The 15,826-nt window shown below is 48.0% G+C and overlaps 1 protein-coding gene across 1 annotated transcript in view; it reads right to left on the reverse strand.

The window, feature by feature from the left end:
- The window catches only part of FYB2 (FYN binding protein 2), a 137,610-nt gene extending 122,608 nt beyond the window's left edge, over window positions 1–15,002 (reverse strand). The window contains exon 1 of the mRNA XM_045802237.2: window positions 14,742–15,002. Coding sequence (XP_045658193.2) covers window positions 14,742–14,987 — 246 coding nt within the window. The 5' untranslated portion in view covers window positions 14,988–15,002. The remainder of the gene's footprint in view (window positions 1–14,741) is intronic.
- Window positions 15,003–15,826: the final 824 nt, after the last annotated feature.

Consider the following 15,826-nt stretch of genomic DNA (forward strand, 5'->3'; position numbering starts at 1 on the left):
CTAGCTCCTACCAACACACCAACACAGCCTCAGTCGCTGCCTGCCAACAGACAAAAAATGCCACCCAAGGGCGCTTGCAAGGCCTTTTCATCTGCGACACAGTTTCTTCAGCCAAAATCGATGCTCGACAATCTTTGCGCTTTCTAAATATGTATTCTGCTAATCCACTCATTAAACCTCAGAATCGTCTTTACTCCAAGAGCGAGAGAGGCCAGAGCCCACTTGCGAGAGAGCTTTACAGCCGCGATCGGTCACACACCATCCCTGACGGGGGTCCCAGCAGGAGCGCCCCCTCGCCCTTGCCTCGGGGGTGGGGGGGTGCGGTGTCACACGGACGGCCGCGTGAGCGACTTGCCCTGGAGTTGTGGGACTCAGGGGCCCCACTGCAGTTGCAAGTGGTGATGGTGGTGAGCGAGGGTTCTCTGTCCTCATGGAACTTATAAGCACATGCATTGTCTTAAAGGTCAACAGAGGTCATTCATTCAGTAACGGACTACTATGTGCTAGGTCATGCTGTAGGCACGTGGAGGAGCGTTGTAAACCAGCATATTATTAACAGCTTATTTTCCTCTCATCATCCCCTCTAACTACCAATGGTTCTTGAAGCTTCCATTCTTGTCTCCCCTAGTTCATGCCCCACAGAGGATGCACTCTTCTGTCTCCTGTTCACCCTTGGGGCTCCTAACATGGTGCTTGGAGCAGAGGAGACAGTACGCCTTTGTTGGAGGAATGCACGCCTCCGTGCCTTTGCACACGTTTCACCCACTGCCTTGAGTGCTCCTCTCCCTGGTCATTGTCTGAAAAATGTTGGTCTTGCTTGACTCAGCTCAGCTGCGACTCCTTGAGGAGGCCTTCCATCAGGTGTGCAGCAAGAGGGGGTCATCCCCCTGTGCTCCAAGATGCCCTGCATTTCTCTCAACTGCAGTGTTGGTTACGCTGTCTTTTATACTTTCCCCTCCCTCCCGAGACTAAGAGCTACTTCGAGTGCAGCAACAGGATTAAGAACGTCGGTTCTGGGGTCGAAAAGTCTTAGACTGGAATGCTAGCTCTATGAATTCAGGCTCCGTCTCCTTGCCAAAGCGATTTCACTTCCCTGTTGCCTAGTTCCTGATGAATAAAACGGGCGTACGACTCTTCACATCCTAGGACTGCCGTGGACATCAGGGCCGGCCCGGTGCCTGGCACAAAGGAGGCCCACCGTGATGGTATTTTGCGGAGGGCAGCTGGGATATGGATAATGAGACAGATGAGGAGGAGGAAGAGGAGGAGGAGCGGGACCATGACGTAGATGATGATGGTGATTATAACGGTGATTCTGACAATGATGAAACGCGCATCCGTGCCAGGGAGTGCACACTTCGGAAATATGCACAGAATTCATCGACCCGATGGGTTCCGATGGGAAAATTGTGTCTGTTCTGATAGGTGGCCATTTTAGTGTCCAATAATGGAAAGGCTTCCATTTTGGCCTCCCTCTTCTTCTGACAGACAGTATCCATGGGTTCCCTTAGAGCTTACATTCCAGTCTACTGCCTGGTCCTATTCATTTTGTGAAATGACCCCGTGAAATCGCCCTCTCTCCCTCATCGCCCACTCCATTTTCCTACCTTGTACCCCAGCCAAGCCAACGATACCGGTTCGGAACAATGGACGGCAACACAGGCCCCACCCTTCAAGCATTTAGTTCTGCTCTCCTTGGATTCAATCCATGCACCCAATTTTGCACTCACTCCTGCAGGCTTTTCTTAGCTTATTGTCAGCTAAATCTGGAAAATACCATAGGCGACCCCAGCAAGGAAAAAAAAAATGACAAAGGTAACTAGATGGATACGACCTTGAGCTGATCTTACGGGTGCCGGGTCAGACTTTGTTACTTAGCTCAGAGATACTAGCTTGAGGTAAACAGCCAAAATACTCGAAGGGCAGATTGAGTCAGGCTCTGCTGACAAAAATACATGGCTTCATGGAGCAGTAAATGAGATTTTTCTGTGTGAATTGACAAAAAGAAATAATAAGCCTTTAATATCAGGATGCTGGCGAAAAGAAAAAAAAATCATAGGCAATCACTTAGCTGTGAGAGAAGAAAGAAAAATGAAGAGGCACTCTAGCTTTCTGATTTGTAAGATGTGTAACCCTGGGTCCTCGAAGACCGTATAAAGCTTTTGACTCATTGAGGCTAAAATGAAAATAGAAATACTGGCATCAGCTCAGGGTCTGAATATCTCCTGTGTCACTCTGTGAACTTGGAGAAGTCACCCAGCTTCTTGGAGTCTCAACTGGCTCATATATAGAATGGGATACCTTCTGGTTTGAAAGCTTGTGGTAAGGATTTGAAATCCCTGAGTCTAGCTTGTGACCTGTCAGAGGAAACAGCAAATTCATGTTGACCAAATAAACATGCATAGGTGAAATTCGTTAACCAATCTTACACTACTGTATGGAAATTAATTATTTCTTGCAGTACTTATCATGAACTGAGAAAATTAGTGAAAAGTCTTGTTGATGAATTGAAGGTATAGAACTCATTCTTTTTTTGGTAATACTTAAAATACAAACAATCATATTTGTCCTGTCTACCTCACAAGGTTCTGACAAATATCAAATAAAATGAAATATGACAATACTTTGAACAGAATAAAAATTTAAAAAATAAACAGAATCCAACACAGATTCAAGACATTATCTTTAAGTATGTATAAATGCCGTACGACTGTCCCAAAGGAATTTTCCAGATGGGAAGCTCAGTTAACCCTTGGAATTAGCTTACCACAGAGAAGGAATTGGGATTTCAGGGTCACACACAGCACCTACCACATGGAGAGTACTCAAAAAATACACACTAAATTAATGAATGAACAAACCCCATGGGAGCTGGGGTGCAAGAGCTGTTTAAAGCAGGGCTCATTATAACGATTCTATGAAACTCTATCTCAAACTTTGAAACTAAGCAATTGTCTAACCACATACCTACTACTGCCTTATGGGCCATGTGAGGAAGAGAAGGGCTCGGTGAACTCGGCCCCGAGTGTATCTTTCCTGCCAGCCACCACCACCACCACTCTTTACCCTTGTACTCCTCAGCACAGGCATGGGACGCTCCGTTTCTCTTCTGTCCCTGTCCCTCTGGCCCCAGACGTGCCATGCTGTTTCCTGCCTGAGTTCCTTCACACATACTATTCTGTATGCCTGGAATGCCTTTCCCTCTCCATTGTCTATTGCTTAGTGACACTTTTCATCTTTTAAAACTGGAAGAATGATCTCCCTTGGGAAAGCCTTCTCTGACTCACTCAAGTTGAGTGAAAACATTTTTAAAACGTTCTTCCTCTCTGTTCCCTCAGTTACTTGAGCATATGGACAATACCGTCCATATTATGTTCAAGTTGTCACACCATATTATAACATTTTTGTACATCTTTCCGATTAAATTCTGAGAAATCTGAGGGAGGTCTAAATCATGTTTTATTCCCTAGGCCTTCGGTACTTTGCCTGGTAAGTGAAAGATCTCTGGGGTCAGACAGGCTTGGGTTCAGCTGCTGGACTGATCACTTAGTGCTTGCATGCTCTTGGGGGCTGGTTCCTTAAAGCTACTTAGGTTTTGTCTCGCCACCTGAAAACAGGAACAGTAATGTTCCATATTCTTGCCTGGCTGTTGTGCAGGTTAAATTTTTAAAAAAGATTTTATTTGAGACAGAGAGAGAGAGAGAGTGAGAGAGAGCACAGAGACAGCGGGAGAAGCAGACTCCCTAGTGAGCAGGGAGCCTGATGTGGGGCTCTATCCCAGGACCCCGGGATCATGACCTGAGCCGAAAGCAGACGCTTAACCGACTGAGCCACTCAGGCATCCTGTGCAGATTAAATTATATTATTCATAGGAAGAGGTAAAGCCAGTGTCTAGCCCCTAAAGTGTTATCCATTGTCAATATTGTTGTTAACCATTTAAGCCATCAGGAGAGAACAGTGACTAAGAAATAGGCACAGTCTCTTCCTATGGAATTTATGATCTAGAGTGGGAGAAATTAAATAGATATTTACACACTTTTTTTTCCTTTCCTTTTTTTTTTTTTAAACAATTGTGGCACACGCTCTGAAAAATAAGACAGCTTTGGGGTGAATAATGGTCACGATAGTCTAGGACTGTGGGAGGCTAAATAATGCCTCCTCCCAAAGATATCCACGCCCTAATTCTCAGAACCTGTGGCTAGGTTACCTTCCATGGCAAAAGGGGATCTGGAAATGTGACGGAGCTAAAGCTTTTGGCGTGGGGAGATTATCCGGGAGCACCTAATGGGTGCAATGTAATCATAAGGTCCTTATAAGAGAAAGGGAGGAAAGTCAGAGTCTTAGAAGATGTAGGGATGGAAGCAGAAGTCAGAGGGAAGAGAAGGTGCTATGCTGCTGAGGAAGGGGCCACAGACCAATGAATGTGAGTGGCTTCTAAACTGAAAAAGACAAGGAAATGGATTCTTCCCCACAGCCTCCAGGAACGCAGCCCTACAGACCTGCTGGAGACTGCTGATGTCCAGAACTGTAAGAGAATGAATCTGTGGTGCTTCAAGGTACCAATTTTGTGGTCATTTTTTAAAGCAGCAATAAGAAACTAACATACTTGCTCTGTAAATAATACTTGGGGTATACAGTGGTCAGGTTAGGTTTTGTTGTAACCAAGCAAATCCTAAATCTCAGCGATTTAACCTACCGGTCTCTCTTATGCACGGGCGCGCGCGCGCACGCACACACACACTGCATGCCCGGTGGGAGTTGGAGGGGGCTCTGCTCCTTATGCTTACTCAGGGCTCTACATCCAGGGACTCAACACACGCTTGAAAGTCATGGACCTCACGTTTGACTGGAGGTATGAGACACTCAGTACTATCAGACTACATTTTGTACTCACTAGCCAGAGAAGCATAAAGAAACATGGAGATAATTAAGCCAGGAGTTGTTTCAAATTGTACTTAAACTGTGGGTTTACCAACAAATAAAACAAGCATCACTAATCTTGTTGACCACCCCACGAGCCACACGTCCCCTCTGACAGCAGGTAGAAAATCTTTCAACGTCAGCACTCTGAGTGGTGCTTGATGACTTTCTGATCCAACGCATCGTTTTACAGATGAAGATTCTGAAGATTTGCCCAAAGTCACACGGACATGCTGCCAGGGCCAAGACTGGTTCTTGAAACAGTACTGTCTGGGTGGAAGAACGGAACGAGAGAAAGGCATTTCCTGAAAATCTTTGATCTTAATAAGATCTACCCATGCATCACCACTCTAACGTTTCAGACAGGAAATCTGATGGTTTGTGTCCTGAGAGGTGGAGCCTAAACTTGAATTCTGGAACGCCTGTCCACACACCTAATCTGTACTACACAGCTTCCTCTGGGTGGATATGGCCCTCTCTCACCCAGTGCTGGGGGCACGGAAGGGCAATAAGTGAGATTCCTTTTAGCAATGAGTGGGATTCCTCACAGCCCCCAAGTCCACACTGCGTTCTGGGTTGGAGCAGAACGTGGGGTTTTATGGCAAACATTCCCAACAGGAAGTCTAGAGTTTGAACATGTTTTCCTACGTCAGTCTTGCAAAGAAGCTAAAAGTCGGTTAGGTGCCCTCTCAGCAGTAGTAAAGGTCTGGGGGGTTTCTAGCCCCTGAAGGAAGGACCCAGGCCTTCACCTGTTGATGGCCTAAGGCATAACTGGGAAGCTTTGCAACAGTTGTTAATACTTCGGTTGCTATAACCGTTGCTATACTTCAAACAGCCTTTTATCGGAAGGGTGACGCCAGACTCTGCTTTTCTGCTGGGAGAGTTCTCACCGGTTTTCATTGTGAATGCATGCCACGAAGGGAGGGCTTCTTCTCAAAGGGATGCTTGCGGGACAGCAAGAATGTTTTGACTAGATCATTCTACCCTTTGTTGTTTTATTTTCCCCAGCAGAAACTCAGAGGCAAATCGCGTTTGGGTTTCATGGCTTTGGTATGGTAGGTGCCTCTCCGTTTTTAGCTAGCTCTGTACTTTCGGCAGCATGATACCACCATCCAGGAGGTTCTGGGGGGAGAGGAACTCTTGCAGAAAGTGTCCTTGAAATCTCCAGCTCTGGGTTTGAATCCCAGGGTCATCACCTACTGGCTGTGTGTCCTTCAGCAAGTTACACACCCTCTCTGGGTCTCTCCGTGGCAGCGCTTACTCTAGAGCTGCTGTGAGTTAATACGTATACAGCCCTTAGAATCGTGCCTAACATACATAAGTGCTCAGTGTCAGCCGCTACTGTTAATAATGATGATGAAATCATGCAACCCTAAAGAACTTGTCTCATCCTCTGAAATGGGGATAATCTCTAGTTCATAGGACTTGTGAGGTTTAAAATAAAATAATACACCTAGGTGGGTCCTTTACCAGTATTAGCTTCTTCCTTTTCGGGAGGTTAGTCCAACAAAGTAGTCACTGAGCACGGCATTGTGGTGGACACCAAGGGGAATTATGCACACAGAGCTGGTGAGCACCTTACTGGTAATTCACTTATTTTTCAGAATTACAGAACCAGGGTCAAGTTCCATTGCTCATAAGTAGAGATCAGAATAAGACAAACATCCAAAATTTTTCCTAATGTCTCCACCACCCAGCTCACAAGGGACTAGCACGTTAGACCAAAATTACACGGACATGTTTGATGTTACGTGCTTTTCTCAACAGGTCATCTCATTCATTAAATCCTAGCTGGTAAGTGAGATGGAGGCCCACAGAGGTGAAATATTTGCTTAAGAGCAACAGGCATGAGTGTCAGGGACTAACTTCAGGCAGAGGTCCGCAGGCTCCCAAGTCAGTGCTCGCTCTCCTGCCTACCATAATCTGGAGACAGAGTGCATGTGTCTGTGCTCAGAAGCAGCACAGGGGGAAAAACAGAATGGAAGACCAGTGGGCAACTTTTTTAAGGGTGTGGACGACGGCACTTCTGTGTTGATCCTTTAAAAGTTTAAATAATGCTATTCTGTTTTTATTTATTGACTTCAAATTGTTACAAAATGCCTCTCAACTATGATTTTCTTAAGATCACAGGCTGATCTCTGAGATGAGCCCTGGCTGGTTCACGGAGGTGGGGGAGGCAGGATGCTGAGAGTGGTTTGGATGCTCAGGTCCTCTCTGCTCGAATTTTGGATTGGGAAATTTTGATGTTCTCAACAACTATGAATATTTTTACAGGATTTTATTTACATTGGTGCAAGCAAATATTTTATTCTATGTAATCCTCATAGACAAAATATCAAGTATCATTGGACACACTAGAAACAAGAATGGGCAGAAGATATGAACACTTTTCCAATGAAGTCATACAAATGGCTAACAGACACATGAAAAAATGTTCAAAATCATTAGCCATCAGGGAAATTCAAATCAAAACCACACTAAGATACCACCTTACGCCAGTTAGAATGGCAAAAATAGACAAGGCAATAAACAACAATTGTTGGAGAGGATGTGGAGAAAGAGGATCCCTCCTACATTGTTGGTGGGAATGCAAGTTGGTACAGCCACTCTGGAAACACAATATGGAGGTCCCTTAAAAAGTTAAAAATTGAGCTACCCTATGACCCAGCCATTGCACTACTGGGTGTTTACCCCAACGATACAGACGTAGTGAAGAGAAGGGCCATATGCACCGCAATGTTCATAGCAGCATTATCCACAATAGCTAAATCATGGAAGGAGCCGAGATGCCCTTCAACAGATGACTGGATTAAGAAGTTGTGGTCCATATATACAATGGAATATTACTCAGCTATCAAAAAGAATGATTTCTCAACATTTGCTGCAACATGGACAGGACTGGAGGAGATAATGCTAAGTGAAATAAGTCAAGCAGACAAAGACAATTATATGGTTTTTCTCATCTATGGAACATAAGAACTAGGAAGATCGGTAGGGGAAGAAAGGGATAAAGAAAGGGGGGTAATCAGAAGGGGGAATGAAGCATGAGAGACTATGGACTCTGGGAAACAAACTGAGGGCTTCAGAGGGGAGGGGGGTGGGGGAATGGGATAGACTGGTGATGGGTAGTAAGGAGGGCACGTATTGCATGGTGCACTGGGTGTTATACGCAACTAATGAATCATCGAACTTTACATCAGAAACCAGGGATGTACTGTATGGTGACTAACATAATAAAAAATATTAAATTAAAAAAGAAAAGAAACAAGAAAACTGAATCACAGAAAAGATCAGTGACTTGTTCAAGGCCACATATAAGGCCTAGACTTAAATTCAAGTCTTTTCAATAAAAATTTTTTAAAGGGGCGCCTGGTCGGCTCAAGTTATGCTCCAACTCTTGGTTTTGGCTCAGGGCTGTGCTGTCAGGGCTGTGGGAGGGAGCCCCATGTCAGGCACTGTGCTCAATGGGGAGTCTACTTGAAATTTTCTCTCTCCCTCTCCCTTTGTCCCTCCCCCTGCTCTCTCTCTCAAGTAAGTCTTGAAAACTTTTTTAAAGACTTATTTGAGAGAGCGCGAGCATGAGAGATCATGAGCAGGGGGCAGAGGGAGAGGGAAAAGCATACTCCCCACTGAGCAGGGAGCCCAATGTGGGGATTGATCCCAGGACCCCAGAATCATGACCTGAGCCGAAGACAGATGCTTAACCAACTGAACCACCCAGACACCCTAAAAAAATTCTAAAAACTTCTGCCCAACATCCCACTATGATCATGATAAAATGAAATCAGGTTAAGAATAGGGTCTCTGGAGTCAAATAGGAGTTTGATTCCTGATTCTGGCTCATCTATAAAATAGAGATGAAAACACTAGTATTAATAGTATTGGGGAAGAGCAGTAAGTAAAACTTTGACTTTTTCCAGTACTAGGATCCAAAAATTGCTTAATTATGGTTTCTGAAGCACAGTATTTTTTTAAAAAGATTTTATTTATTTATTCGACAGAAATAGAGACAGCCAGTGAGAGAGGGAACACAAGCAGGGGGAGTGGGAGAGGAAGAAGCGGGCTCATAGCGGAGGAGCCTGATGTGGGGCTCGATCCCATAACGCCGGGATCACGCCCTGAGCCGAAGGCAGACGCCCAACCGCTGTGCCACCCAGGCGCCCCTGAAGCACAGTATTTCTAACTTCTTTGTATTTGGTATGTCCTAAGAGAAGGTTAGGGTTAATCTTTCAAAACCACCCCCAGAGTCTGCTACTTGAGATTTTTCCAGAGGAGAAAAACCAAATCCACGAGTCCGTGATCAGGGAGGAATAGTGACCGCGGTCCCAGAGCCCTTCCATCCATTTCCCATGCCGAGTAGCAATAACTACTTCTCAGATTTCTTCTCTGCAGGGCTAAGCACAGCTGTTCTTTTTAGAGAGGTCCAAATAACAACACGGTTCAAAACACCTCCCAGCTTGGTGGGGGGAGGTCGCGGAGTAGCCTCATGAACGCTCTTAATTTGCTGAGAAGCTGCATGTAGGAGAGCAAGGTACGCCAGACCGTGTGGCTGAAGGGACAGAACAGATTGCCTCACTTTCGGAGATGGAAGGCTGAGACCCAGGTGTGGGCAGGGTTGGTTCCTTCTGAGGGAGGCCTCTCTCCACGGCTTGTATGGATTTCTCCCGATCACCTTGTCCTCCCTCTGGGTCTATGTCCACGCTCCCTCTATTCATAAGGACAGCAGTCGTACTGGAGGCCTGCCCTCATAACCTCACTCCACCTTACCTCTCGAAAGACCTGACCTCCAAATAAGGTCACTTCTGAAGGACTAGGGGTTGGGACTTCGACAGGTGGATTTGGGAGGATGGGACACAAGTCAAGACAGCTGTTTATCATTACGATAACTTACCGTTATTTTAGCGTAGAATTACCGGCCTTTTTTCAGCCGCTCAAGCTCTGGTTGTGTAGTAACTTATTTAAAGCCTCGTGGAAGACTAAGAAGTCAATACCATTAGGTCCCTTTACAAGTGAGGTAACTGGGCCCCAGGGAGAGTCAGGAACCCGCTCAAGGCAGAACAGCTAGGAAAGGGCCGAGCGAGAAACTGAAACCGGTCAGGCTCTCAAGAGGCCGCGCTTTCAGGCGCCAGGCCGGGCCGCCTCTGTGCGCCGAGCTAGTCCCTGCTCTCGGGGGCTCCTGGTCCAGACCCGAGCCCGGGGCTGCTCCAAGGGCTGAGCTCTTGCCCGGTGAGGAGAGACCGCGTGTGACCAAGGGCCTGGGGCAGGTTTCTCAGGAGGTAACAGCAGAGGAGAGCCTTAGAGGGGAAATCGGCATTCTGGAGAGAAGCGAGGGCACGGGGAGACGCCAGCCGGGGGCCCGAGGGACGGGGGGCCCGGTGCATGGAGTGGGAGCACCTGGCGGGGTCAGCCAGGCTGCAGGGCGTGGGCTCTCCACCCCAGACCGTGGGGAAGCACCGCAGGGGATTCGGCAGGGGAGCGACTGGACCGGATTCGCCTGTTAGAACCACCTCCGGCAGACAGATGAGCATACGCGGTTCAGAGCAGGGGACACTGGACTCCATGTGAAGGTCACCCAGTTCTGGGGCCCATGCTGCTGGAGAAGCCTGGCTGGCTCAATGCCTGCACTTGTACGGGTCACCACGTCCCACCTCACCACCGAGGACCCAACAGCACAGTTCCAGAGGACTCGGCAGTTCTTTGTGCAGACAGGAGTCTGCGAATAACTGAGTGAGCTTCTCTATCCCCCTTCTCAGAGATTCTTCTGGAACCCACAAGAAACCTCACCCCAGCAATCTGATCTTAATCCCCAGCGCACACTGCTTTCCCAGGAACAAGCTCTTAATAGCAGACGGCCCTTTCCAGTACCATCCCTCTCCATGGGCTGGGCCACTTTTTTTTTTTTTTAAACACGTACCCAGTCTTGTGACTTATTAAAAATCAGATTATTCAGAAAAAAAAAATAAATAAAAACCCTCTGAAATTGCATTTGAGGGCTTGCTAAGTAGTTTTACAGGCATTCAGAACCTGGGTTCTAGACCCAGCTCTGTCCAAAATAAGCTACCTGTGACTTTGAAAAAGTCCTGCGGTCCCAGTAGGTCAGAGCAGGACGAGACCTTGGGGGGACATTTACTTCACTCTTCCCATTTTGGAGGGGAGTCCGACTGTGGCTCTCGGCTTATAGGATAATGTGCATATGCTATTCAGTCTTTCAATATCTGGCCCTCTTGGAATTTGATTCTGGCAGTGTTCTGTCTCTGTCTCTCCCTGTCTGTGTCTTCCTGTCTCTGTCTTCCTCCCTCTCCCCATCTACCCCTCACCCCCCCATCTCACACCATTTTTTCTAATGAGCCTGGGATGAACCCCTCCCCGGCTTAGGCACCCATTGTCAGTGCTTCCCATCAAAACATACGGATTTCTTCATCCCTCTGCTTTCCACTTAATGCCCAGGTTGTCTGTTTTCTTGACATTCTCCCTTGCAAGACGGAGTCACTAGATGGCATCTGCGATCGACCCCTCAACACCAACAACAGACCATCTACTGTATGTGGAAGTCGTCACAAAGTGGGTGGCTGCATTTCCCCGTGGGCCCCAAGCTTCCCCAGCTCTAAACTGGGAGTTGTTAGACTGCTTGGTCTCTGAGAAATCTCCCGACGCCCACATTTGATTATTCAAGGACCTGCTGAAATCACTTGACTAATAGCAGGCAGAAGTAAACATCAATACAGGTCTTTCAGCTGTAACTCCAATGCTCATTCATCAGAACTCAAGGGCCGTCTGGTGAGCTTCCTGACTGAAAAGCGTTCCCAGTTAAAAACGCTAGGTTTCTCTCTCGCCAGGACCGTGTGAGCGCAAACCTACCTGGCCGAGGGGGCAACGGACGTATCCTTCCTCTAGGGCTTTGGAGAAAGACTCCTCAACCTTTCTGTCTGGGTGCCTAGACTATATAACAAGATGTATTCTTATAGAATTTTCTCCAGCCTTCTATCTATGGGGAGAAGGATACATTTTTTAGGACTAAAAACGGTGAAGGATATCTAACTGTTCAGGTATCTATTGATGCAGAAACCACTCCAAAACTGAGTGGCCTAAAGCAACAATCATTTCTCCATATCCCACAATTTTGTGAAAAAGTGAAACTAACTTCTGATCTCCTTGCAAACATGTCCCATCCTAAGTCATCTCATTCAAATTCTTCCAGGTGCTCAGGCTTTGCACCTTGGAGTCATGGATGATTCATTTCCCCGCCCCCCCCCCATTTTTTATCCACTCCATCAGTAAATCCTTTTGACTCTACTTTGATGCTGTGTCCCCGATCTGAGCCCTTCTAGCCACTTTACTGTTAAGCCCCTGGCTTGCGTCACCACCAATCACCTCCTCACAGGTCAGCCAGAGTCAGCTCTTGTTCTCCCTATTTTCAAAACAACAGCCAGGTGATCCTCTTCACATCTAAGCTGGATCATTCCATTATGCCACTCACAACACTCAGACGGAGCTCCCTCTCTCTCCGGGGAAAATCTGAAGTTCCAGGGCCCTACATGATCTGACCACACTCTGCTTCCTCCACACTAGCCATTCAGGACATTTTGCTACTCGCGAGCACACCGACAAGCTTCTGCCTCAGGGCCTTTGCATTTACTGTTCTCTCTCTGTAGAATGTTTTCCCCTAAGATATCCACATGGCCAACTCCCCCAGTTCAAGTTTCTGCTCAAATGTCACCTGTGGATGCCTTTCTGAAAACTATCCCATTTAAAATAGCCTTACTCGGGGGCTCCTGGGTGGCTCAGCTGGTTAAGCATTTGCTTCTTGATCTCACCTCAGGTCATGATGTTGGGGTGGTGAGAGGGAGCACTACATTGGGATCGGAGCTCAGTGGAGGGGGGGTCTGCTGGAGATTCTCTCCCTCTCCTCCTCCTCCCACTTGTGCAGTCTTTAAAACAAATCTTTAAAAATAAAATGAAATAGCCTTACCCGCTGTCTCAACATCCTTAAACCCTTCCCTGCTTTGAGTTTCTACATTGCAATTACTGCCATTTGACCTAATATATGTGTAATATATTTTAAATAGTGTATATGTCGTACAAAGTATATATTACAAAATGTATGTTATAGTGTATATTATCACATAATAGTGTAGATTATGTATATATTTGTTTCCTCTGCTGGAATAGGTTCTAAAAAGCGAGCATTCTTGGCGGGCTCGCTGCTGCATCTGCAACACCCAAATCGGGCCCTGACAGCACAGTACATACAGGCTGCCCTGATGAATGTTTTGTCGACTTTTTAAGAATAAAACAAAATCTTGCAAGATGAGAAATGACCCATATTGCTCCGATTTTTTTTCCCTTTGCACGTGCAGAAAAAGTTGCATAACCACATTAGCTAACATGCCCTTTCGTATTTTTTCTTTTTCTTTTGGCTACATTGCCTAACATTCTGCTTGTTTTCCTGTTGCAATCCTTGCTAGCGACACCTGGCTTACAGTTGGCACTTAATGTTTGTTAATGACCAATCCCCGCTCATGCTCCCACGCTACTGACCAGCTGTATGATATGGAGGAAGTGCCGTGCTGACCATCAGTTGCCTCCCCTCTTAAAAAAACCAAACCACCACCACCGAAACGATGGCATCGACCTCACCGTGATGTCATGTAGATAAACCCAAACAATGGATGCCAGGGCACACCGTGGTAGATCAGAGAGGGCCAAATGGAAGTCACTTTCTTTTCCTTACAACCACAATGTATTAAGCCTGACATTCTCCATCAAGGAGGAGCTACTCAGACGTTGCTGAACCACAAGGTAGGGGGAGAGAGAACTCAGAAGGGAGGTGAAATACCAGCGTGCCCTTGCTCACGCTTTTCCAAACTCAGCTGGTCAGACTGCTCAGCCAGAGAGACGGGTCTCCTGCCCCCAGCGGGACAAAAGAGAGCTTTTTTCTGATGGGTGACAGATGAAATGGGTCCTCTCTCCCAATTTCAAACCAAACCTCTGGGAGGGAAGCCACATGATTCACAGGAGAAAACAACTTGACTCCAAAGGTCTAATAAAGAACATATGGAAGCAAAACACTTCCCTGTCCCCCTTGGAAAGAACCGGACTTTGAAGAGGGGAAAAGCGGGGAGGAGAGAATTGGAGAAGGAAAGAGAGGAGGGCATTCCGAGGAGAAATTCTGCACCCACGCCAAAGCGGGCCGCCTGCCACGCAGGAAGACAGGTCCACCTGGCTCTGTGCTGGGCCCTTGCCCACGGGGCCTGTTTTTATAAGCACCTCCAGTAGTCTCACCAACTAGTTACTCTAATAGTCATCCCATTTTATGAGCGAGGAACCCAGGGGGCGCTGGAGGATGAACTCCCTTGCCCCAGACCACACAGCTAATAAGGACCCGAGCCCACAGTAAAGCCACAAGCCGCAGAAGAGCGCCAGGCAGCCCTGCCCTCTGACCAGGAAGCCTGCTAGTCACCAGGGGGACCAACACAGTCCACAAGGGCAAACAAACAGAGACAAGCCAACAGGCACGTAGCCCCGGGCTGGGGGAATAGGTTAGAAACCCAGCGGGGTTGGGGCGGTGAGAGCTAGGACCCCTCATGCCACCATTCCCCAGAGCCTGTTACTCCCTCACCCCCCGAGGGGGCAGGGGCACACCATTCATACCCCCTCAGTCCTCTCACCCCGGAGCAAGGCCAGGGTGAATTGCCTTGCACCGCACAAGCAGCCCCCATGTCTATTCCCCTCCAGGAGGCAGAGACAGCCCTTTGCCACAGCTGCTGGCAGGCACTGGAAAGGACACAGAGAAATCCCGCGACCAAACTGACCCGCCTTACCCCTTCCATGGCCTTCCTCCGAGGCAGAGTCTGGGAAACAAACGCAGCTTCCCAGAGCTGTATCCTGGGGCCAAGAGTCCGCTTTAATCTGCCTGCACCCGCCTGGGAGCAATCACTTCCCAGAGCCAGGGAAACACCTGAGCCCAGGTGCCCCACCTGCCCCACGTGCCCCACCTGGGGAGCAGCTCCTCCCTCTCCCGGGGCTGGAGCTTTCCCAGCGCTGCCTGAGCGCAGACCAGCCTCCATCTGCCACGCTTTGCAGGACACCCGGCACCTGCAGCAGGGAAGGGGTCCTCTCTCTCCTAGGACCCACCAACCCCGCCCTTTGCAGCAAGCAGCTCTCCCTCTGGCTGGTCCAACAGTCACTCTCCGGAGGAGTTTACTTTGTGCCCGAGGCACGGGGGAGCTGCTGAGGAACGGGGGTGGCAGGACTCCTGTTAGAACAAAATGCTCGGGCTGGACAATGTAATCTCCGTGCATAATAGCCTTGGCCCAACCCCGCCCCTAAGATGGCTACTTAACTTCACCTAAGGCTCCCAAAGGGAACAGAGCGTAGCGAAGCTTGCAGGGCAGTGCGGTGGGGGCCAGAAAGGGAGCTGCTGTGACAGAGCACCTGTTTGGGGGCTGACGCTATCTAAGCCTGTGGACACGTTATTATATTAAATCCTGCCATACCCTTGGGAAGTGCTATTATTCTCACTTAAGTGGTGAGGATAGTGGGGCTCAGAGAAACCCTATAACCTGCCATGGGCACAAGGTCAGGGCCTGAACCTAGGTATGGCTGACTGTAAGGTGGGTTTGTTTTTCCGGTGTGTGTGGTGGGGGGACTGTGTGGGGGAAGGGTATTTTTGCTTTTGTGTTTTGGACAGTTGGTGCTGGAAACCCGACCCTCGTTTCCCAGTTCTGAAGAGCTCAGGGCTGCCCTGGGGTTGGAGGCCAGCAGGGCAGGCAGCCTGTGCTGCTCCAAGCCAGGTCTCTGTGACTTCTCCTGTCTTGTCAGGGCTCAGCTCGAGCGAGACGCTGACTGGGAAGAGGAGATAGAAGGCAGGTGAGGAAAACCCACCTGTGTGCCCGTGACCTCTAAC

This window comes from Ursus americanus, chromosome 12 (genome assembly GCF_024610735.1).
Source record: "Ursus americanus isolate L20-20 chromosome 12, mUrsAme1.1.p, whole genome shotgun sequence".
In the NCBI taxonomy this organism is placed as follows: domain Eukaryota; kingdom Metazoa; phylum Chordata; class Mammalia; order Carnivora; family Ursidae; genus Ursus; species Ursus americanus.